General features: G+C 46.0%; 1 protein-coding gene across 1 annotated transcript; it reads right to left on the reverse strand.

Annotated features, from left to right (window-relative positions):
* Nucleotides 1-247: 247 nt before the first annotated feature.
* LOC104365760 (perilipin-3) lies at nucleotides 248-4,535 on the reverse strand. The gene is given in 9 exon segments (XM_033001247.2): nucleotides 248-655; nucleotides 764-892; nucleotides 1,021-1,220; nucleotides 1,427-1,682; nucleotides 1,924-2,006; nucleotides 2,831-3,026; nucleotides 3,760-3,839; nucleotides 4,464-4,505; nucleotides 4,508-4,535. Coding segments are annotated over 9 exon segments (1,422 nt in total).
* Between the last annotated feature and the right edge of the window lie 20,199 nt (nucleotides 4,536-24,734).

Genomic DNA, 24,734 nt, shown 5'->3' on the forward strand with positions numbered 1-24,734 from the left:
CAGAACTTCAGCTCTGTTCTTCTGGTCCGGAACTCATCCAACATGCCTGAAGGCAGCTATAAGCACTTAAGAGTGACCCTGCTACTTCTACCACTTTATTTAAAAGCTCCTAAAGACTTATTCACCAGCACCCAACAACCATCCAAGACATGACAGCTCCACCCTCGGATAGGGAGTGAGGTTATGTAAAGCTAATGCCAAGCTCCCAGAGTGATGACAGGCAGGCCTGTGCTCATGACCTTATCCTTTACATGAGGGTGCTGGAAGCTGCATGATATCTTGCTCCTGCTGTCTCTGCCTCCTTCTCCTGTGAGGGTTCACCTTGCTGGGAAGTTTCCTCCTCCTTGGGAGAGAAGGGTCCCACCAGCCAGGACAGAGGTGTGTTGTTCTTCAAGTAGTCCAACAGCTCCTCCATATATTCCTGGATTGCAGCCAGCTTCCTATGGCTCTGGGTCAAGACACTGCTGGACAAGTCCTGGAAGGAGTTTACCATCAAGAAAGAATTATGAAGCTCCTCTATGGTATCAAGAGATTTTTTCACCTTATCTTGAAGGCTTGAGGGAAGGCCTTGGATTGCAGACCCTATTTTACAGCAGGTGATTTGCAGCTGCTGTGTGATACTGCGTGCCAAGAGCAGGGCCAGATACTCCATCTCCTAGGAGGAAACAGGAAGGACAGAAGAGTGAGTTACTTTAAAAGTTTTAAAAAAAAAAAACCTCAAGGGGATGCCCAGAGCCCTTTGCTTCCCTCCCTAGGGAGTTACCTCTGGTTCTACAGAGCTTTCATCTCCACTCTCTTTGGAAAACTTCCTGCTCCAGTCCAGCCACATCTGGACTAGTTTCTGCTGCCCCTCCTGAAGCTTCTGATTAAATCCTTGCTGAAACACTTCAATCTGTGACAGGGGAAGATCAGAGTGTCAAGACAGATCTGCTGGTGAACAGCACAGGTCTACCATAGCAACAAAACTGAAGCCAAGCCAGCAATTTGCTCCCCTCTTCCAAGGTACTGGGCTCTACCTACGAATTCAATGATGCAGTGAAGCTGTGCAAGGGTCTCCTTCATGCTCTGCCAGACCTGCTTCATTTTGTCTGTTGAGTGGAGGTAGGCAAACAGGCGAAGCTCATCAGAGAGGGACCCCAACCGCACAAAGTACCTCCTCTTCTCCTGCTGTTGCTCCACAGACATTATGCCTGCGCTCTCCTCAGATGCTGCCAGCTGGGCTGAGGAAAGAGACAGTATCTGTAAGTGGCTGACCAGAGATACTTACCACACAGAGTAAACAAATATCAGAAAATCTTGGATTAGGAACCAGGTAGCCTCCAGCAGGGCACTTTCCATTAGCCCCATTCCAAAGCAGTGGAATGAGGAATGGGGCTGACCATCCCCAGTTTTATGTGACTACTTGTCACATATACTATTCTCTTACCTAGTTCCTCATTTCCAATAGGGAGAGAGTTATCTTCTGTTCTCCCCAGCACAGCTTCTGCTCCTCTTGCAGCTATCTGGCCCACACTGGAGTCCATAACCATCCCCACACTGCTGGTCACTGCAGACCTGGCAGTCTCCACGCTGCTCTGAAGAGTCTCCTTAGTTACATCTATCACCTCCATTACTTTGCTGCTCACAACATCCTTTGCATCATCCATTCTAGATGACACTAGCTCTTTTGTGTCAGAGAGAATCTGTGAAAGTGGAGACTTACGTCAGATAAGGGATTGGATCATGTATTAGACTACAATTTTAGATTCCACCAGGACGACCATTAGCACAGTGTCTACTAAGTATTTACTCCTGTAGGAGCTTGCACTATGCACCTAGAGGTAGTTTGTTTCTCATGAGACCCTACTTCACTCCCAAGGTTAGAAACCCGGCAAGAACCAGGCCCATTTGCCAGCCAGGGACAGCACAGCCTTTGATTCTTACCTGCTCCACTGGCTTTTGAAGGAGTGGGAGTTTTTCCCCTAGTTTATCCAAACCCTTGGAGGCACACTGACTTGCTGCAGCAACTGAAATGAAAAAAAGAGAGCATCAAAACTTATTTTGCTGCAATTCCACCTCAAGTTCTACCTTCCTGAGCACACTGCTCTGCAGGGAACCTAGATGAAAGCCTCCATTCAGATCACCAGTCCAAGTATGTTATAAGCTAAATTTGTAGTACATCTTATCTTGGTCTCCTCAGATCTGGTCACTTTGACAGCAACCAATTTCCACTTGTACAGATACAACCACCTACATGCAATCCCCTCCTGCAGCTTCTTTAGCTTTTAACTAGACACATAGCCCTCATCTCTGCCCAAGCATCCACATCCCAGGGATCCAGGATCACATAGAAACACAGGAGGGGGATGCCCACTCTGGGCTTAAAGTCAACTCAGGCTTGTCATGGACCATTTTGTCATACTTGTCATTAGGAATAACCCCTCTGTCTCCAGGAGTTCAGAGTTTCTTCTCTGATGCCAGAGTCACGTTCTTTAAGAGCCATGACAAACAAGACCTTTAGATGTAACAGTCCTCCAAGAGGAAGCTTTTTCTTGTAACCGACATGAGATTGTAAGACTCCAACTATAAGCATCTGTCCCCTAATACTCAGAACAAGATCAGTTTTAGGGAAGTCAACATCAGAACCAAGTCCTAGTCCTCCAGGGAGGAACACTCCATCACACTACTTGGACTAGGACTCAGATTTTCACCCTTACTTATAAGCCAGGTGTTGTCATTTTAGTATGGTAATGGAGAGGTACAGTTCTACATCCTAGGACTCATTCCAGAACTAGAAGGAGCCAGAGTCCCTCACCGGCAGGTGCAAACCTGCTCTGCCACAGGGGATTACCATGAGGATCCAGTGTAGTCAGAACTGGCTGCACACAGCTGGCTGCGGCTTCAGTCACGCTCTTCACTCTTTTCTCTGCTGTGTCACACACAGATTTGATGTAGGGGTGGCTCTCCTTAGTGGAGGTATAAGCTGTAGAAACCATGACACAAGCAGAGCTGACCAGGGTGAGGTTAGCCACCTGATTTACTGCATCCTAGAAGAGAAAAAAAAAAAAAACTCTAAAGCTTGCAAGCGGGACCCTGAGCTTCCTATACAGTTGTGCCCCAAAACTTCCTGTTCAAGTCACCTAGTCTGGTTGAGGAAGCAAGGCTTGCCTTGCTTGTACATTTGCTTTAAAATCTACAACTCAGTTGTGAAACAAGTCGAAGAGCATTGACATTTATGGTTGGTCCATTCTAGAAGGGTCTTCCTTTAGCACAGTGCTATCCAAGGGACAGCTGAGTTTCTAGGCAACCTCAATACTTCTGTACCCATATTCAGCTCTAACTTGGTATAGCTACTTAACAAGAAAAGCTTCATCAGACAGAATCAAGTTGGGTTTAAGTTGACAGACTTTATACTAGTCTGTGAGAAGCATTCTGTTGGTCAGGGGTGTCAAGCAAGTGCAGCAAGTTTCAGGGCTGTTGAAACATGGAGCCTCTCCAAAGAAGCATCGCCAGCAGCAAGCCAGGATCTTGTCTACGGTTAAAGAGACATCTTTCCTAGCCAAGAACCAGGCTATTTTGTGTTTAGCCAAAGAGGTTACTTACAGGGTCTTCAGTCCTATTCTTTTGGCTGTGCATTTCCAGAGAAGATGCAGGGCATACCCTAAACAGAAGAAACACTCCTCCCTTTGTGGAGGCTGAGCTCCCCTCAACCACAGCAGGGCCACCTCCTCATACCTTCACCCAGGAGTTGGCACTCCTTACATCTCACAGAGCATCTACCTGTTGCTCCTCCTCCTCCTTCATCTCCAGGGAACTCTTGGCAACTTCCTCTTTGTCAGGCATAGCAGATGCCATTGCAGCTAAAATGCAAATAGCACCATGGTTTTAGGAAGACAAAGAAGTTAGTGAGCCTTCACAAGGGGCACATGCCTCTCACTCCATTAAAGAATTTCCTTTACTACTTTAAGGGAAGACCCCCAAAACAGACCTTCTCCCATTACAGAAGGAAGGGATCAGTGCTACTTGCAAAGCTACCTAGTATTTAGGTTTTACATGGTTTATTATGGTCAGAAGAATGAAGAGAAAAAGGTCTTTCCTCACACAGGAAAGCTCTTGTTAGAGAGATTATGGTGCTTTTTATCAATATATATATATATATAAAGCAGGCACTAGGTACTCCATTCCTCCCTACCAAGGCTTCAAGGAAGTCTTGTATTCAAGGGATAGTAACAACAAAACCAGGAAAAAAAAAAAAAATAAAAGCTCAAGAAGCTGCCCTGCTGCTGTAAGGGAACCCCAACCAGAACCAGCTTTTCACTGAAAAACAGCACAAGCTGCAGCTAACCTTTCAGGCAGGACAGCAAGCAACCTTGTGTTAGTTAACACTAAAGCCATTCCATAATTAAGCCAGGTAAGAAACATCTAATCACGAGCTAGGAGTTCATAGGACAATTAACAGTCTTAATCCCAGTAAAATTTGAGACCAGTACCTTTTACCTTGTTGGCAGCAAACAGACAACCAGCTAGAAAGAACCAGACCCCACACCATGCTCCATTAGCCCTGCTCTGCCTTTTTATACTGGCTGGGAAGTGGGGTCAGGAGGCACCCTCAGTGACTGACAGCTCTGGGAAGCAGCAGAAAGAAGCCACGTTGTCCTGGCCAATTAGAGGTGGAATGGGGCAGAGATGGACCCTGCTGTGGCTCGTTTACTCTGTAATCAGGCAGGTACACCTTGCCCTGTGTAGAGGAGCTCCCTTCAGAGGCCAGCGTTGCTGCAAAATGAAAGAAACATTGCTGGCACGGACCCTCTATGATATTGCCTCAGATCACACATGGTCTGGAAATGACAATTGGCTTTGTTTCTCTTTTTGATGGAAAACAATAACCAGAAATGTAAAGCAAATATAGTAAAACAAATCCAGAGAATCTAATCACACTTCTAATGTGGGATTCTTTTTGCTTTTACCTGCTAGTACTTAGTGCTTAATGAGGTAACTGCTCAGCTACTGCCTGATCTTAGAAGCGCTGAAAGTCCATTATCTTGAAGTCCCCAGAGAGCCCGATCTCTCTGCACCTTCCCCAAAGGCCATAAGGGTGAACAGCCTGTGTTTAAGGCTGATTAGTAGCCAGGTTAGACCCCCTTATGCTTGGGCATAGTGTATACTTTCAGGGCTGATCTGACTCATGCCATCCCCCTCAGACAATCCACTTTCCTTCAAATACTATTGCACAACTCTCTGCTGATCTTTGCAAGCATTTTGGGAATTGCAGCTTCCATTCATTCCTGTGCTGGGACTGGAATTTGGACACCTGGCAGCCTGGGGGAAGGCCAGCCATGGTCCTTTCCTCTCAGCAGAGCTTCACCTCATTGCAGAAAGGCCCTTCCAATTCACTGGGTCTCAGACCATGCAGGGACCTGTGTCATGGTGGTGGGCAACATTAGCAGGAAGAGGGAAGCCAGCAGTGTCTGGATCCTGCAGGGACTCTCCTTGTGTGCAGTCTAGTGACTTTAAAATACAGAAGTCTTGGAAATTATGCTTGTTAAGTTTACAGAGGAGGGCTTATACTGAACAAGCCATTCCAGGAGCAGGGGGTTTCCCACAGATCTGTGTCTTGGGGCTGCTTTGCTCTGGCTTCTTTGATGATTAATGAAGAGTGAGTCCCACCATGTGCTTCTCTTCAGAAGAGGCGTTACCATGGACCCCTCTCCTCCTGGTCCATCTCTTTTCCAAATTTTATTGGGATCTTGAGGCCTTTGGTGTTCTGTTAAATCTGGAATCCACTGAGAAGTTCATACATTATATGGGGGAAGGGAAAACCAATAGTCACACAAATGCACACAGAACATGGCTCTTTGACACACCAGTTTAAAGAGAAGTAAGGGCACAGTGATGGGGACAGAGTGGCTAATCAAGGACAAATCACTAGCATTCATTTGACAGCAGTGGAAAGGACTGGTATAAAAGAGTAACACTATTTCTTCAAAACACATGGACCAGTTTCCATGTCATCACCACTTGGTGAGATCTTGCAAAAATTAAGAAGTTAAGCTCACTGTAGACTCCCAGGGCAGCCAGCCTGGGAAGACAGCACTGTCCATACAGTCAATGCTTCAGGCAGTTACATCAATCCCACTGGAAATCTTTGAGTGGGAGTGGGATGTTTCAGGTATCCTCTTAGTACCCTGACCCTGCTAGGGTCACTACTTTACTTCTGTGCATGCATTGTCCAACATTTCAGTAAGCCTGTTCTTGAGTGGGAGTTCAACACTGAAGCTCTGCAGCATGAGGGTTGACATGATTTTGCTTTGCTTGCATGAGAACACATGAAGCATTTGTGTTACAGGCTGCAACTAAAGCCCCAGCTCCTTGAATACATTGTCAGTCATTGCCTTCATTTAAAAAGAAAATCAGAAGAAAAAACTGAGTAGGTGGCACTGGTGTGACATCAACTTGGGTCTGCTCGGCTGTTACCTGCCAGAGGAATCCACATCCCAGTGACAGAGTAGACAGGACTGGCACCCACCCACATGTGATGCGAACTAAATTACCTTCCTCCCTTTCTAGTATTCATGAGCTTAGTCCCATTCAGAATCCATCAGGATACCACTGCAGTTACAGAGCTTTATCTTAGCAGCCAGTTTCCCTGAGCAGGAAGCAGCCCATTTCCCATTCCCACAACAGAGCAGATGGCCCAAGGCATCTTGTGTCCCACACCATCCCTTGCAACCCCTGACCCTCATGTGCACGGTGGAGGCACTGTACAGAGCCCTAGGGAGACCCATAGGAACGAACCAGCACTGCTCTCCAAAGCCAAAGTTAGGTATTGTGAAATAGCCACAGAGAATATGTTAGGTGTCTTTCCCTCATATGCATCTGGTAAGGAAAACAAAGCAATTATGTTAGTCCTGGGCAGCATCCAGAAATAACCTACACACTTCCTGCCCAAACATCCCACATCCCCCAGCCAGACCTCGCAGGTTGGTATGATGGCACCTGGGCTGCAGAGATCTAGAGCCTGCCCCTTTACCAGACTCATGCCTTGGACAGAGGGTGCTGGGTTACACATGCTGCCTCCACGCTCCCGGCGAGCATGCTGGGGAGTGAAGAGCCTCAACAACCTGTCCCAGGTGCTGCCCAAGAGGGAATCTGCTGTTTGCTCAGAGGAAGCCCTCACAACCACTCAGCATCAGTTCTGGGTCCCAGGAGCAAAACAAGAAGTTGACCAGCTTGACAGTGAAAATGCACTTTCCACAAGAGATGTATCAAAGCTTATGGATGGTTCAGGTAGGAGCAGCTTAAGACAAGACTATGCTGTCTCTGATCCATCCTTTTCCTCAGAGTGGCCTGCTGAGACCTTCACTTGATGAGGTGAGAAGTCTCATTCCAGCTCATGGGATTTCCCCAGGCTCACCTAGGACTTCCCTCGGCATGTCCACAGATATTTTTTCATCCTGCTGAGTCAACTCAAGATCCACATATAGACAAATGAGGCTCTGGACAACTTACTGTGGAAGATGTGGTGGTCACACCACATCATGCTGTCTTGAGGTGGCTGTTGGAATAGAGGTGACCAAAGGCAGAATGGTTACATGTCTCACCACTTTTTCAAAGCATGAGTCAAACGTGTCACAAGTAAGGCATCAGGCCCTGGAGCAGTGTACAGACAAGTGTCGAACTACCTTCACCCCCTCAGAGCCATAGAAGGGAGGTCAACTAGGAATGAGGCCAGACATGGTAAATCACAAGAGTCTGGAAGTTCCTTACGACCATGGCTGGTTTAACTGTTTGTTAAGCAAGTCCCTCTCCTTTTCTGAAGAGCCTGAGTGTTTTTGTACTTACAGAAATTGAAATAGGCTGAAATGTGCTTGTCCTATGCAATGTCTAATCTCTAGGAAGGCAGCGTTTACCAGGTTCTGGACACATCTGCACACCCAAGGGTTCCACGTGCCCACAGCTCACACTTCATCCCTGCTCTGGGGCAGTTGCAGATTTGGATTTCTGCTCCCTCATCATGTGTCTAGAGGATGGTCCATGCCAGTCAAAGCCCTGGAAGCACTGAGGAGCACACACCACCTTCCTTTACACCTGACAGTACAGGTGGGACTAAGTATGTGACACAGCAGCCTTCAGAGTCAAACCATGCATTCGGGAGTGCCCAGAACTGCCATCTGAGGGAAGGATTTGTGTCTCCATGTGAATAGCTGTGCTGGGAGTGCGGCAGGGATACATGGCAGCGGGTGCCAGGGCTGCAGCTCCCCATGGGGAACACAGCTGCCTGCTGTGGGTGTCAGGGGGGACCGATGCTGAGTGGCTGCATGGCACACAGAGAACAGCCTCAGATCTCAGCCAGGGCTTCACAGGCTTCAATCAGCATCTAACATTTGCGTTAGGTGCCTCCTAGAGCTAGTCCTGGAACTAGAAGCCAACTTCAATAACCTGACTGCTGTAGGAAAGGTTGCAGCAGATGTGCTCACCTGCTGTGGTGGCAGTTTCTGCCCTCACACACCACGCTGATGGAAACCAGACTGATGAGGTGTGGAGCAGCAAGAGCTGATGGAAACAATGCTCACACAGCCAGTGACAAAACACAGTTCCTTTCAGTCCTGTCCTCAGCAGAATGCCAAGCAGGACTCCTGCTGTGGAGCCAGATGAAGAAGATGGCAGATCTTTACATGGCAGAACAGTGGGGAGCAGGAAAATCTAAACAAGGCAGGAAAACAAACTTTAGCCTGTCCTTTATAAACACAAAACATCTACCCTGACAAATCCAAACAACTCAAATGTAACAGAGATCAAAGCAAATCCTTCCTAATGAGATGATCGAAAATATATCTAATTTCTATATCCTTTCTCCTTTGGCTATAAAGCCTAAAAGGGAGCCCAGGTAGTCCTCGGCTTGTCCTGAGGCCACCCACACTCGTAATGCCCAGGGCAGTGGCAGAGGGGGGCAGGGGGGGAAGGGGTTGTGTATGGGTACGGGATGTCTTAACCACAGGGACACAGCAATCAGCTCTGGGCAGAGCGGGGGCGAGCGATGGCCCCCACCTCACTGTCTGCCTGGCAGGTGAAGACCCCCTTGGTCTGCAGAATTGAATTAATTTCTTTTATAACCTGGATTAATTCTTTAGCTTCAGCATTTATATAGTATCACCTCTTGTATTTTTGCATAAAGGTAGCACAGCTACTGGGTTTTGAGAGGAATAAACATGTGCTGAATATCTGTTGAACGAAACCTTAAAGGTACATAGAAAAAAGAATGTTTAACTGAATGATCCCAAATAGACACTAATTTGGTTGCTTCCGTTTCGTCAGCAACAGCTATGGGCATGTGTGAGAGCAGTTTCCTGTTCCTAGATTGATGAGCAATTAGATTTTGGGTTATGTAAGGTGCACTGCATTTCTGTCCGAGGTGCCACAGTTCTTTGTAGATCAGGTTCCATTTGTCTCTGTACCAGTTATCTACAGATCTCCTCGTGTTCCTGAATTCTGAACATTATGAGTAATTCAGTTGCTCTGATGATGGACACTAAGCACCAAAGATCCTAATTTTTACACTAAATATAAGGCATTAGCTCTGGTTTCTCAGATGCATTAAATGGTAAACTCAGTGCTAGAAAAAGGAAAAAAACAATCAATCAAACATACAAACAAACAAACAAACAAACCACTTTTGTATGGCCCTGGCTGCACAAAGATCACAGTGTCATGCACTCTTCTGGATGATGGGCTTGGGTGATTGTGAAGCTGTACAATAAGACTGTTGTAATGGCCATGAAACTGCTGGGAAGTGTGATGCTGGAAGCTAATCCAGTAAATCTGGAGGTTCTGACATGTCTTCTCTCGTCAGAGCTCACTATCACCGTAAGAGAGAACACGGGAGAAATCAGAGTCCAAATCCCTCTGTATGCTCCCTTGTATCTTTTCTGCAAGACAGGAGGAAAATCCTCCACGTATCAACTGCCCTCTGGACAAGCCCTGAAGCAGTGGTAAGAGTCATGTCAGAGGATCCATCATCTCAGAACAACTCGAGGAAAGAGCAGTGTTTCTGCTGTTTGCCTTGAGGTCTACCTTTCACTTTTTGTTTTGGACTGTGACAGCAGCATCCCTGAAATATGTCATCTTTCTGCACGAGGAGCCGTGCAGCAGCTCCCACCACTCACCTCTCATTGCTCCTCACATCCTCAGCTATGAATTCCGTCTGTGCAGAAGAGGCAGTATATCAGGGGCAGAGCCCAGACCAGGTCTTATGGTGTTGAGTAGAGGAGTTAGGGTGAATAGGTCCTCTACTTGACAGAGCTCTAGTAAGGCTTTGGATGATCAGGACTCGTAATGATTTGTCATCTTGTATGGGAACAGAATGCCCCTTGGTGTCTTGAGCTGTTCATCCAGACTTCTCTGCCTAAAGTGAGTCTCCTGAGATTGTTTACATGAGAAATTGAATTTTGAACCTGTGGAAACCAGAGCTACCACTGCTTCCAACTGTCTTCCAGAAGATGAGCTTCACCCTGCTCATCAGTACAGCACAAGCTTTCAGAGGACCCCAGACTCTCTCAGGAGGAGGGCTGCTCCTGCTACCCCACACCCATCAGGTGCACCAAGAAAGTGAAGGATCAATCTGCAGGTTACTGAGCTTGAGCTGCCATGCAGTAGAAAGTAAAACAGTTAGGTGTCCCTCTTAGCTCCCTTTAGCAGCCATCAGAGGAAAGAAGTACCAGTTACAAAGAGATGCATGCATTGGCCTGACAGCATCTGAACTCCCATGGAAAAGAAACTGCTCCTATCCTCTCTTGCACCCTCTCTTTACCACTTGTTTTTCACGGCAGTTTTTGAAAGCAGAAAGTTTTACTAAGCTCCCTTAGCAGAAAAAAAAAGCTCGCACAGAGCTGGGAAAGAGAGAGCAATTTCATCTTATGGGTCTGCTGCTGTTAGTCACGAAAAGGCATGTCCTAGTGTTTTGTGTCATGGGGGGAACAGAGACTCTCTGCCTGGAAATTGCTGTTCAGGTCCTTTGTAGTATTGACTGAGCCTTTCTGTCTCAGGAAGATGTAATGAGTGTGACAGCTGTCAGCCTGCTGAGGAGTTTAGCATAATTGCTGTACAGCTGAGTTTCAACAGCTGGGTAGTTATGGTGATAGCTACCCCTCCATTGCCTTGGCCCAAGCTGCATAACACCTGTGTTTGTAAGGGAGATGAAGACAAACAGTCAAAAACAAAAGGAGACACTGGGAAAATCAAAGGCGGGAGTTTCTGATGTCTGGGATCACCCATGCCAACCTTATTGTGGCTTAACAAGTAACATTTTTTCTGCTCTTTCAGCAGGGGTGAAAGAAAGGGGAAGTAAAGGGGGATGGGAAAAGGTAGCCAGAATGGGCATCAGCTGTACCTTTTTCCCATAGTCCACACAATTAATGCAGACTGGGAAAGCTGCTGGCACTGAACTGGAGAATCCTTTGCTGCCTGATCCCTGATGGTCAGTGGGAAAGCCTGTGCCAATCTCTCGGGCTGGAGTCAGTGCTACAGAGACTGCATCCAGCTCAGTGGCAGGCTGCTAAAATACTCATCAGGCTTGAGAATGGTTCCCCTGGAGGTAGACTGACTCTGAAGGGCTGCACAACACCAAGCATGATGCTCTCAGGAAGACACTTGCATTTTTTAATGACAGCACAGGTGGTGTTAGTAAAATGCCGTAATTGGTTGAGCAATATTTGGTCTTCAGAACTGAGCATTATCCATCAACACGTACTATGAACTGTCCCAATCTGGGGTAGGAGAGGTCAACACAGCAACATTAATGCAACACAGATCCAAAAAATAAAGATCTTCCCATCTGCTTTACCTTGGACCTGCTGAATGTGTTACAAGTGCTAGCAAATCCCTATAACTACAATGTCAGAGGTTAGTGAGAGGACAGAGAGCTGAGCCTTGCTTGGGCAGGTTGCCTGGCCATTTCAACTTTTCCAAGGTATGAAAGATTGTGGGTTTTTTTCTTTTCCTGGTTAAACTTATCTTAACCACACTGAACAAGGAAGAAAACCACACTGCATTACAACAGCTAAGCTAGAAATGCACATTTCTAATGCCGCTGGATCAGTCTGGCCCTGTTTTTCAAACCTGGCCAAACTCTGCACCAGATGGGCCTGTTCCTGATAATGGTTCTGCTCGTGGATTAGAGGGTCTAAGAGGATAAGGATGCCTCTGTGAAGCACTGCATAAGAGCTCCTTCCTGAACAAGGTAAGCAAAATATACCTGTCCTCAGGTGTTCTGTCAGGGTTATTCTGTTTATTGGCTCTGAAAGTGTGGCAGAGCCTCTTGTTAGGAGGAGAAGTGGGTTGGGAGTGATCTGAGAGCTGTGCTGAGATCAGCTGGGAAAGCAGAAGGAGATGGTGTGGTGCTCCGGTGAGCTGAGTGTCCCTGCATAGGCAGGCATGGCGCATCAGGTTTGCTTGTGGGTTTGCAGCCAAGTTCTCAGCGCTGCAGGTGGGTGCTCATCTGTGCCTTTCTGCAGCTAAAACCTTCTTGGGTGATATATGTTTTGCTGTGTCTGTATGTGTGGCTGCGGGGGAGATGTCTTCCTATTGACTGCTGAGACCATCTATTGTGAAGGAAAGATGCTACCCAAGGTGGGGACAGGGAGAGAGGTAACTGATCCAATGGGTCCTGACAGTCTGCTCCAGTTGGTGCTTGAGAAATCAGTGAATCAACCAGCTCAGTTAATCTAAAAGGGTCACAGCTAACAGTTTATTCTGTCTTTGTATTACACAGCAAGCATTTGCACCGGCTGCAAATGAATCGCTGTTTCCGTGCTCATTATTGCACTGATGTTTGACAACCACAGAGCTATTGTGGAAGATCAGGGCTCCAACCAAGGCAGAGGAGAGCCTGTGGATGCTGTATCCATGACGACAGCTCCTTCCACTTTCAATCATTTGACATCAATTAGAGGTAGTCTTCCCAGTGCTAATGATGGGAATAGGGAGGCTGGAGCACTGGGCAGGACTTGGGAACTGTGGAACTCTGTCCTCAGTTCTGCCAGCTGCCTGCTGTAACTTTCTCTGAGACTGTTGAGCTCTGTGTCTCAGCTTCTCTATCTTTAAAATGGCAATCATGACTTTGACCTTTTTCTACAACATGCTTTGCGATCTACTGATGAAAAGTATCTGAACAGAGCTAGGGATTGCTGACAATAAACGGCACACTTGCCATTAGAAGGGCAGTTCCTGATCAAGTCAAGCCACAGTCCCCTTAACCAGAGAAATAAGAGTTTCTCTGCAGATCTGGCCAGCACCAGTTTCTAAGTCCTTGGATTCACTTCCCTCCAGGAGAAGGAGGTGCGTTCATTCTCTGATGAGGCAATGTGCTTATACAGGAGCTCAACTCGAGCATGTAAGCAGAGCTGTCGGGCAGCGGAGCCCAGCTTGTCCTCCTATCAAATCTTGCTCCTCCTCCTGAGACCTGGGCAAACTGCATACAGTGACTGTATGAAATAGGTGCCTGTCCCCTGAGAAGGTGCCACCAGCTGCTTTTCACCAGCATCACTTTTAGCTGGGCCAGGACTTCCAGGCAGGCTGGACCACTGGGCAACTCCTAGCTGAAGCAGGCAGTAGTGGGCTACCCCCAGGAAACCATCCAAACCCCTTCAACAACATCCTTAGCTTGGAGACTGATGCCTGGCTAACTATGCTTGGTTTCAGTGTGGAAAATGGAGCTGGAGGACTTGCACAATTTAACTGCCTAGAGGGGGTTATTGTTCTTCAACAAAGTAAAATCGAAGGTCTGGATGCACCCCTGCCCTACAGCACACTTGCCTAGATTGTACTGGCCTCTTTCAATCATCTCTATATCATGGAATCAGCAGGTAACACAGGCTCAATATTTGAAGAGGGTGCCCACTAAACTGTCAGAAACTGGAACTTGAAATATATACAGAGCACGGAAGAATAGGCTCTAGCAGCACATTTTGAAAATCAGTGCTTTAGGCAATCTCCTTAGCAGCTTGTTAGATGTTTTATAAGTGTCCTTCCTAGCTCCATAAGAAATAATACTACTAATGATTGTGTCAGATACAAAATAATTTCACAGCCTTTTTTGTCTGCAAGCTTTCCAATTTCAATAAATCACATGCCATTCTATGCAGCTAAAGGAATCCAAAACCTGTAGTGCAGACAACTTGGCTGGCAAAAAAAAAAAAAACAAAAACAAAAACAACAACAAAAAAACCCACACACAAACCAGAAAGGACGCCAGGGCCATCTTTTTTTGCATTATTTCCAGCCAATACTTTGTGTGCCTTAGCAAATCAGGTGCTTGTTGAGCTGTGGTACCTTCTCACTAGCATGGCTAAGCAGTCTCTGGGATCCCAGGAGAAGGTGCTAATATTAAGCATGGAGAAGTGTAGTAAAGGAATCTGCACATACCTGCATTTTTCACTGGTCTGAAAAGTGAACTGGTGTCCCCAGGAGATGATGAACACCAAAGCTCCCTCAGGGCTGGGGTGGTGAGAGTCACCCTGGCAGTGGCAGCTACGGCACGATAGATATCCCTTCCAGCAGAGAAGTGATTTGCATGTCTGCTGTATTGGGGGAGTGTTTTAACCAGTGAACTGTGGGAACTAGTAAGGTCCCTGCAGATACTCCTTTGCTTGGGACGATTGTCCTTGTGGACATAACCACACCTGAACAGTTGCATCAATCCACCAGAAAAAGCTTTCCCGCCAGCGACATCCTTGGGGATGGCAGAGATGAAGCAGGGCCTTCTACCCAACAACACAGCAGTGAGAGTTTTATTTCTTTGATTTTTAAAGATGGAATATAGTATAGGGGAAGGGCCAAACTCATTTCACACTTATCCCTTGAAATGGTTGGTTTATTTCTAACAAAATAATTCAACCCAGGCTAGAGTTATTTGAACTACCCAGAAACAGCCAGTAAAAATTCACATTTCCAGGAGTCTTTTGAAAGTCCCTGTTGAATTTTCACTGTGGATGATGGGGGGAAAGGTCCCAGAAATTACTGTTAAAAAAAGAAAAAAAAAAGATGCATTGAAAAGAGCAGAGGATAATGAATCTTCAGTGCTCAATGCAGTTACAGATCACAAATAAATAACTTGCGCTGCTAGATCAATCTTCCTATGTTGATTGCATTCATCTACTCATTTTGTTCTGAATAATAGAAGACATCACTCCAGACTCTTGCAGAAATTAGGCTAAGGCCAACAGCTCTCCAGAACCAAGTTTTGGGCCTCCAGTGCACTTGGGTGGGGTGACAGCCTCCCCTTCTGCTCCTCCTCCCTTGCAGGTGCTCCCTCCTGTTCAGCCCAGCTTGTGGCACGTGCTGGGCTGGGCTGGGGTAGAGCTGCTCCGTCTGCACGGGCAGATGAGAGAGGACTCACTCACCCAAGCCTGCACAAGAAGAAACACGAGCATGTGTGTCCCTTGGCCACACACGGTCCCCGAACGCTGGGGCTGGTGGAGCAGGTTTACATCTCATGACTGATTGCAGATCCTGGCTGAGCTTTATCTGAAATTTGTACGCTCTCCATCTGATTCTCTGATGTCTGCTAGACTCTGAGCTCACACAACGATCCTTCCATCAGTTAGGATACTTACACTACCCTTTCTTATTCAGTTGCCTATTTTTTCATATTTTGTAAGAATTTAATTACCTTCTAAACCTCTTCCCCGCTCTGTAAAATCTGATTGAAATTTAGCCAGTGGATTCAGAAACTACTATGTAGGGACAATTTGAAAACCCAAAGGAGATAGTTAAACTGCAATGTGAAATAATACATAACCCATTTGAGTTTAATTTATCCACAGAATTTACAGGTTTTTACCTATATGTTAACTGATGCAATTTTGAGATATTTATTCCAATTCTCTATGTCCCCTATTTTTTCTTTGAACTGCCTGCAGTATCTGACACCACCCAGTAGATGTTCCCCCTTGAGACCTGCCAGGGACCCCATGCAGAGCAGAGCAGTAGCTTCAGCTCACAGCCTTTTCAGTGTGTTTATGGAGTAAAAAATGCAATTTGAACAAGAAACAAAAGGTCAGAAACCAGAAAGCGGGCTATTAACTAAATTGAAATTTTTGCGTGTGGATATTTAATCACTTAATTGTTAAAGGTGTACCTGGATTCCTGGGCTTTACCATAGAGGTAAGTGGGCAACTCAACCGCAATGATCTTTTTCAGGACATCTTCATCTTCTACCTGGGTTGTTTCCACTGCACTGCTCTGTGTCTAAGCTTTGGGTCTTATCTTGCTTATTCTTTTGGCGCAAATTGTGATAAACCCCCATACAGTCCCTGTTCCCTTCACCCATGGCCACTGTCTCAGGGGATGGTGGGGAGCTGTCTGTCCCTCACATCGATCTAGCATAGGCCATGGGTAGTGTGAGCATTTTCTTTCTGGTAGAAAGGACTCCCAGTAACTGCAGGCTGAGATTGATAAGAATAATTGGCTGGGGCAAGTTGGTGTTTTGAATCCTCCTATATATTGTCCTTTTTGGAAAGCACCTGACCTTTAGTGTCCTCCTTCAAATTGTCTTCCTACTGTACCATTAACTGATCCCAAATGGACAACTTTTTACCACATAGCATGGCTTGAGGTTTTCAAGGAAGAATGATGATGTAATATACAGTCCTTAAGGTCTGGAAACATCATTTTATAGAGGAGAATCTGCGTCATACTTCTTGGTAGGGAGTATTGTTAAGTGCATAGATGGGTCTGAATGAAGATTGTCCATGGTCAGTTGTGTTTTAGCTACTAAACACAAACGCTGAGGATTTAGACTTCCATAGAGTACTTGCAAAGTGTTGACACCATTTAAATGCAGTTGGTAGATTAATTTCACTGTGGTTCGATTTGCAGTTCAGTGACATCAAGGTTAGAACATATTACAGCCATTTTGTCTGGCCTCCAGCTTCAACTACGGTGATGGGTGTTATTCACTGTATTTCACAAATGTTTTAGGAATATCACTGGTATGCAAACAGCAGCCTATGGACTGCCAGCAATTATTTTATTCGTGAATTTCGGAACTGGTGTCCTGGGGGGCAAAATAGTTTAAATGTTTGGTTTTGCAAATAAGTATCCAATCTTACTTGGCTACATGATGCCAGGCAATCAAGATTGATTATAAATGTCGAAATATAGGATAACACTGATGCAGTGAAAAGTAACTTGACCATAACACTTGCATGTTGTTTTCCCCATCTGCCAGCAGCTTTATTATTGCTTTGTTTGTTTGTCTGACTGATTGCAGAAGTTAATTTTAAAGATGTTACTGGAGAAACATATGTGTCTACACTGCAGGGTCACATACCTTTAAACTGATGCCCTCAACTATTACCAACAGTGCATTTTCCAGTGGTCCCATTCCAGAGCAATGTCCAGGCTGCCGTGGCTTCATGGCCATCCCTGCACCAGCAATCTCAGGGATGTCTGGCTCAGCTCTGCCTCTGGGAGAAGGTGCATTTTCCTCCTCCTGCTGTAAATCTCCTTTCTGAGCCATCTGTGGAGGCTCATAGCTCCAGTGATCGTCGTGGTGAGCCAGGGTCAGGAGCTCCTCTCCCTGCTTCCATGGGATTGCTCTTTCCCGTGGCAGACTTCCAGAAATCTCTAAATTTCAGGGAGACATGCTGCAGCTCTGTTCATAACTCATGACTTGCTGGTGTTTTATTTGACTGTGCACTCCCAAGTAGCCTTTGTTTGCATTATTATCTGGAGCAGTGTGATATGACTGTCCTACTTTGCCTCTCATAAAAATAGCACAGAAATAAGGTTTGATGTCTTTCCAACCACAGAGATAATTGTGAGAGCTGTTTGCTTCCACAATCTTCCTAGTCAGTTGTTATAGCTATTTTAAAATGATTCTTTCAGAGGTTAGTTAGTTAGTTTGTTTGTTTGTTTTTTCTGATTGGGTCACCAAGATTGGTGGTAAATCTTGATACACCTGTCAAAATACTTTTTTTTTTGCACTGACAGAACATTTTGTATTAGATGTTTCAGCGTTAGTGTATTTTAATATATATTCTTTTTCTTTGCCATTCTTTAAAGCAGTTTGGAGGATACAATTTTCAAATCTTTTATTGTACATTCTTTTATAAAAGTGTCTCCATAGCTGTTTCTTTCTTTCTTATTTTTTTTTAAATCAGATTTCATTCTGATAGGATCAGATCTGAAATCATTTATGCTCCTTGCATTTTTCATTTCTGAAGTCAGGCATTGCTTTTTACACAGTTTCTGTGGTTTTTTTGAGGCTTTTGTACTTCTTTTCTCCCCTTTTAATATTGATTCTAATGTTTGTCAGGCAATTTTATTTCTGGCATCTTTGTTCTCTGGTTTATTTGATCTTTCCTGTTGGTGCTTTCCTACAAGTTCTCTAACTAAATTTCTTTAATTTCCAACTGATGTACTTTCTCTAAGTACTGTTGACATGGAAGAAAAGCAGAAGAAACATTATAGAATTTATGCTGGTTTGACAGTCTAATAAGAGATAGAAACAAACGACAGGCTGAAAGGGGGAAAGCAGCTTCTTATAAATCTTACAGGTTTCTTGTAATGGAAAGATAATTACCTGACAAACATGAGTGACTTCCAAAAGAGAACAGCACCAAGATGCGGATCCAGCCAAGCCAGCATGGGAACATAAATCAGTTGTTTCATAAAGTGGATCTCCTTCAGGAGAAGAAATGGAGCAACTTCCACCAGATTCTGGCTGTTGGTGGAAGGTGATATATGGTTTATTCAGGCCTGGATAGAGATGGATCTCTTCACTCTATTTCCACGACAATACAGAAAAGGGGGTCTTGTCATACAGCCGGGTGAAAATCCTAGTACGATAGTAGAGTTACTGAACAGTGATGTGAAAAATTAACTAGCATTTCAGAAAAACTTATCCAGCTGCTGAGGAAGGCTAGAATGAATCGTGCTCAGCTGCTGCTGTTTACATTTCTCATGCTCAGCTTGTTTCTTCAATTTCTTACAGCCCTCTTTGTTTTGGCTGTATCTTTTCTTGATGCCACTGTGCAGGCCAGCTGGGTTTCATCTGTGCTGGGGGTGGAGAGAGCAGCTGAGGATTCATAAGCCATTTTGGCTATACTATTTAATTCATTAAATCTGTGTTTATGGTGTTGAAGTCTAACTGATAGTTAGGGCCATGGCGTGCTGTGCTCACACACGCAATCCAAAACAAGAAGTGAGACTGCTGAAAAAACCTTCCAGTCAGAGCAGGGGGGCATAAAATGGGAGAAATGCCAGAAAACCATGAGTCAGAATTGCCAGTGCATAGCAGGGGGCTTTGCACCAGCCCAGCCAAGCTGAGGTGTCGGGCTGGGGACAGCATCACACGTCATCCGTGAACTGTGGGAGGTGCAGGAGGAGCTGACAGTGAATGTGACAGCCTGGGAAGTGCCCTGGAAGGACACAAATTCAGGGTGGTTTGCATATGCTGACTCCAGAGTAGCGAAGCAAAAAAAGCTGCCCTCATTACAGTAATTACAGCCAGGAAAGGTATACAACTTTTTCTTTTTTTCCAAAATACTGAACATTCCCTTGGAAGGTATTAGCAAAGCCATCCCTCACCACCACTTCTCCAGAGCGCCTGTGACTCGAGAGCTGCTCATTTTAAATGATTCTCAACTCTGTCTGTAGTAAGGGGAAAGTCCTATGGGCCCCAAAGGAAAAACTGAGCAACAATGCTACCTTTTAAAAGGAATATGTTTCCTGTGTAAGAAAACCAGGCTAGCCACGGAGAAATTGTTCCCCAAAGAGCAGGAACGTCATGAGGCCTTTCCTCCAAGTTTCCAGGAATCACTGCCACCAGATAACGCTTGCTATTGATCGGGCACAGCCTCTATCCATTTCATACTTTCTCATTTATGAGCCTGTTTTAAGAACCTTATAACTCAGCTGCTGGGGGCAGAACAAAGGAGGAAATGACAGGAACATGTAACACTTGGGAATTCTGTTGAAAAATGTCACTTGCAGATGGTCTCTCCTTCTTTCAGACCAGGTACCTTGGCAAGTCTGGCCTGGCCCTCCCTGAGGTCGTATCCGAAACCAAGAATAAATGTTTCACTCAACAAGTCCGAGGGAGTAGAGGTTTCCACCACCTCCTTTTGTGACATTCCCATTCTCTTTAGATGTGCCAGGGATACAAGGGAGAAAGGCCCATCTGCCTGTATGTGCTGAAACAACAGCTTTTAATAGAGCTGAAGTCACACATAATTTATTCTGCCTCCTGCACAGAGCTAAACCAGTATAGAAGTGCTTATATTGGCACAGGCATGTCCACCAGCACACTCCCAAGTTTGCCATGTTTAAGCTTCGTGTGTATCATTAAGGTTTGCTGACCCTCTCTGTCCAGGCTTGCTGGAAATCAAATTTCTATTGCCCCCCCCAGCTCCTGGCTGGTCCCCTGCAGGCACCACCTCCCTGATCATCCCCAAAGTATTCAACCCATCCCAGTGCAAATGTTTGCCTGCTCTGCCTGATGTCCCAGGTCAAAGCATGCTGCTCGGGGCTGGTCTGTCATGTGCTGTAGCTACTGGCAGTGCTGGGAGCATCTATCCTCTTCCCAGGCTGCCTGTGAGCATCCCAGAAGATGGACGGGCTCCAGATCTTCTGGGTTAATAGATAGGGAGAAGTGGGGTGTCTTCTTCTGAAAACAAACCCCAATACCTGTTCATGAAAGTTACCAGCCGTGTAGAAATCCAGCATGCAGCAGCGAGAGTCCTCAGGAGCATGACCTATCAGGAGAGCTCCGAAGGCTGCTTGGTTTAGAGAAGATCAACAACGGATGTGGCTGCAGCTTTCACACAAATAACAGATTCCTGAACAGGGGCTAGACCAAAAACCAATGGGCTCAGCTTGAGGCGAGCAAGGAACAAGGCAAGTAGTAGAAGTAGTCACTGACAGTGGAAGAGTGAAGCATGGAGGAAGGCACAGTCTCTACCTGTGAGACCCTGAAGCACAAGATAGAGGTTATCTGTCAGGCACAGCATCGTATGGATGATCATGCCCCAGAGCAGGGGCCTGGACACCTTCCAGCCTCATTCTCAGTGGTGCCAGAATGGGACAGAGAGGGAGGGAGGTGAATAGGCAGCTATCCAGGGTGGAATCTGATGAGACTTAAAAAAAAAAAAAAAAAAAAAAAAATTATAAAAGTATAAGATGATGTAACTTATTTGCTTAGGAGAGAATGATAGTTTTGGGTTCCTCTTTTGCACATATGCTGCTTTTCACTAATTAAAGTAACAAGATGTGGGTTATTTTATGAATCCTGGAGGTGTGGCATGTGCCCCAGCTGTGCCAAGCATCTATACAATTTATTTTTTACCAGATGTTCCAGTGCACAAACTAACAGGCAGTGAAACACACCTTAAGTGTTCATCTTCAGGTGAGATTCTTCATCACCCAGGAGTCCAAGATTTCAACTGAACTGATTTTAATGGTTTGGGCTCAATTGAATGGCTTCTGAGATCAACTGCCCAAAGCCAAAATTGTCCATGGTCTCCTTGTCCTAACTCTGCCATATCACACTCGCAGTAATGATTTACTGAAGCACAGCTGGCATGATGCCCCAGCCATGTTCTGAGCTTTAGCAGTGCTGAGAAAAACAATATTGGCAGAAAATATATTTCCTGGAGGAGAAAGAATTTGGCCCTTAAGTTTCAAAGCAGGAGCTGCTGTGCAAGTCTGGAGCCATGGAGATATTTGGGTAGGGAAAATACTGCAGAAGGGAGTGCAGTTGTCCAGAGGGGTTTGGGGTTGGGGGTGAGGGGTGTTTTTTTCTACAAAACCTCCAGTGCTCAATACATGCTTGCCAATCCCCTGCATTGATAGAGTGGCTCATGGCACAGTTCAAGTGCTTGTAGCCACCTGCAGAGAGCTGGACTGCTCTGTGCCGTGACCACTGTCTGTCTCCCATGAGAAGGAACATGGGGGAAAGAAGTGTCTATAAGGCAAATCTTGGCATTTCCTGCACAGCAATGGATTGCCTAGGCTGTATTATTAAAATAATAATAATGTCATGCATTGGCTGTGAGCTAGCACAGCCACTCAGCAGGCCATGCATGGACATGCATCACTCCATTTATAAGAGCCCTCTCCTGGCAAGGAGCAGCTTGAAAGTAGGGCAGAAACAGTGTAAATTTTTAAAGAAAACTTCATTAATCTGAAACCACTTTGCAGGCAGGAAAACAAGTCAATTAACCATAAATCCAACCAAGTGCTGTGGCTGCCCATTGCTCCTCTCCCTGTATTTCAGGTGGGGCAACATGAGCTACCAGCATCTCAGAGATCTGCTGACAGCCTGCAGGAAGCCCTCAGCTTCCTGACAACCCTGTGCTTCAGCACCTTTGGAGCCCTGTTTACTGTCTATGAGTCCAAGCCTCTGATGTGCAGCTAATCCCATGGGAACACTCCTAACCTCCTACCAGCAGCAAGCAAGGACACATCTCCCACCTGTAAAGCTCTCCATGGACCCCTGTTTATGCAGCTGCTGTGGTGACAACCTCCAGAAATGATGATGCAATGCAGGAAAACTGAGTTATGTTTCAGGCTGCATCTCATTGCAGAGCAGAGAACACATGCTGGGCTGCTGGGACATGCATGTTTGCAGCACCACACCATCACCACCAAACAGAAGATCACCGTGGCCAAGACATCTCTTGACTCCCAGCTACAGGTTGGTCATTGCTACCAGGTTCATGAGGTTCCTTGTTCATTAGACTCTTTGTAAATAGATAGGAAAATCAAACGCGTGACACTCTACCCTTAATTCATTGACGCTTATTTGAGATTGCCATGCTCTATCTTTAGCTTTGTCTTCATTGGTAAAAGGAAGAAAATTACAGACTATTTTGGACAAGGCTGTGCAAAGTATCGGTGATGTGTAACACTCCCTGGACAGAATGATCTATGGCTGGTGTAAGTCAACAGGAGGGCAGGCTGGAGGCAAGGGTTCCCTGTTTCTGCAAAAGTTAGGAGCACAGGTCCTCAGAAGCTGGGTTGCCACGATCTGGCCTGAACTTGGAGAACTGGTATGGACTCTGAAAAGCACCTCCACCCCAGTGCTCACAGGCCTCTAGGAATACATACAGGTTTTGGACCCTCATTGCTGCAGCTTCTTGTGTTTTTTCCTTTGGCTGCAGTAAAAAAAAAAAAAAATATTCAAAATAGTAAAATTCAACAAGAACAAAATGTGCACACCTCTTCCCCAGACATGTTCCCAGAAAATCCCTTAGAAAGACAATTAAGACATACACACAGCTGGTCTTTCTCCCTCTAGACCTGGGTCTCTGAAGATCCACCTGGACCATGGATGAAAGCAAAGAGGGAATAAAGCACCAATGTTCACAAAGGCAATATATTTTGTAAATCTTAAGGCACTTACGTTTCTGGCCTCTGCACTGCCATGTGTCCAGTGATGAGTGGGTGAAAATTACCTTTGCAGACCTGCAAACGTAGCATTTTGCAGGGAAGGTGCCCCTGGAAGGGGTTCTACTGGGCGACACAGCTGCCTGTCATGGCAATACGTTGGCTGAATATGAGCAGCTCCCAATCCCTTCCTCACCTCCTGCAGCACAGAGAGTCTGGAACTATTCTACACTTTTCTCCAAGCAAGGACTCCAGCCAGCTCAGACCTGCTCTACTCATGGTAACTCAAGGACCCTTGGATCTCCCAAGGCTGTGGCAATCTCCCCCCTCTCCCCCAGCCTCCTCCCCGAGACGTTCCTCACTTGCCTTATTCCTCTCCAGGCCATCACCTCAAAACTAAACATCCACTTAGCTCTTACCAACACCGAAAAGCACGTGGCTGCTTGCAGGCCCCCGGGACACCATTACACAGCACGTGGTTGTGGCCCCCATCACAGAACAAGCCAGTTGGCCCCTTCAGGTCTGATGCCCCTCCAAGTCCCCACATTTTGTGAGTTGTTCAGGAGCATCTGTGCTGGGAAAGGCACCATCATACCTGGGGTACTGTTGTGGTTTGGGCTTGATCGGCAACCAACCACCGCAGCTAATCACCCTCCCTTCCCCCTCCCCACCTGGGAATGGGGGGGGGGATTAGAGGGGTGAAGGGAGACTCGCAGGCTGAGATAAGAACAGTTTAATAATGGCAATAAAGCGAGAATAATAATGATGATGGGGGGAAAACAAAAAGAAATATAGAAACAGGCAATGTACAGCGTAATTGCTCACCACCCACTAACCAATACCCAGCCCGTTCCCGGCCAGCAACCCCGAGATACCAAGATCCCACAATCGCAATCCCAGAAGCGAGAGAGAGAGAGAGAGAGAGAGCTCCTTCCCAACCACCCCTCCTTTATATAGTGAGCATGACGTTCCATGATATGGAATATTTCACTGGCCAGTTTGGGTCAGGTGCTCTGGCCGTGCTCCCTCCCTGCTCCCTGTGCCCTTGCGCACGGGCAGGACAGGGGGAGTCGGAGAGTCCTTGAAGTCTCGGCAGCAGCTGAAAACATCAGTGTGCTATCAGCATTTTTCCCATACCAAACCCAAAGCTAAATCCAAAACACAGCACTCATCTAGTCCCTGAAAAGGAATATTAACTCTATTTCAGCCCAAACTAAGACAGGTACCAAGAGCAGTGAGCACCACACTTGGCTTTTTCTTTAATTCTGATGGGTAAATGAGATGTCTAGTGATTTCTGTGTGGTCTGGCTTATAGCTGAGAGAAGTGGCTTTGTCTGAGCTGCTCCACTTCATTAGTTACTTAGAGAAGG

This window comes from Tyto alba, unplaced genomic scaffold (assembly GCF_018691265.1).
Source record: "Tyto alba isolate M040663 unplaced genomic scaffold, T.alba_DEE_v4.0 Super-Scaffold_33, whole genome shotgun sequence".
NCBI lineage: Eukaryota > Metazoa > Chordata > Aves > Strigiformes > Tytonidae > Tyto > Tyto alba.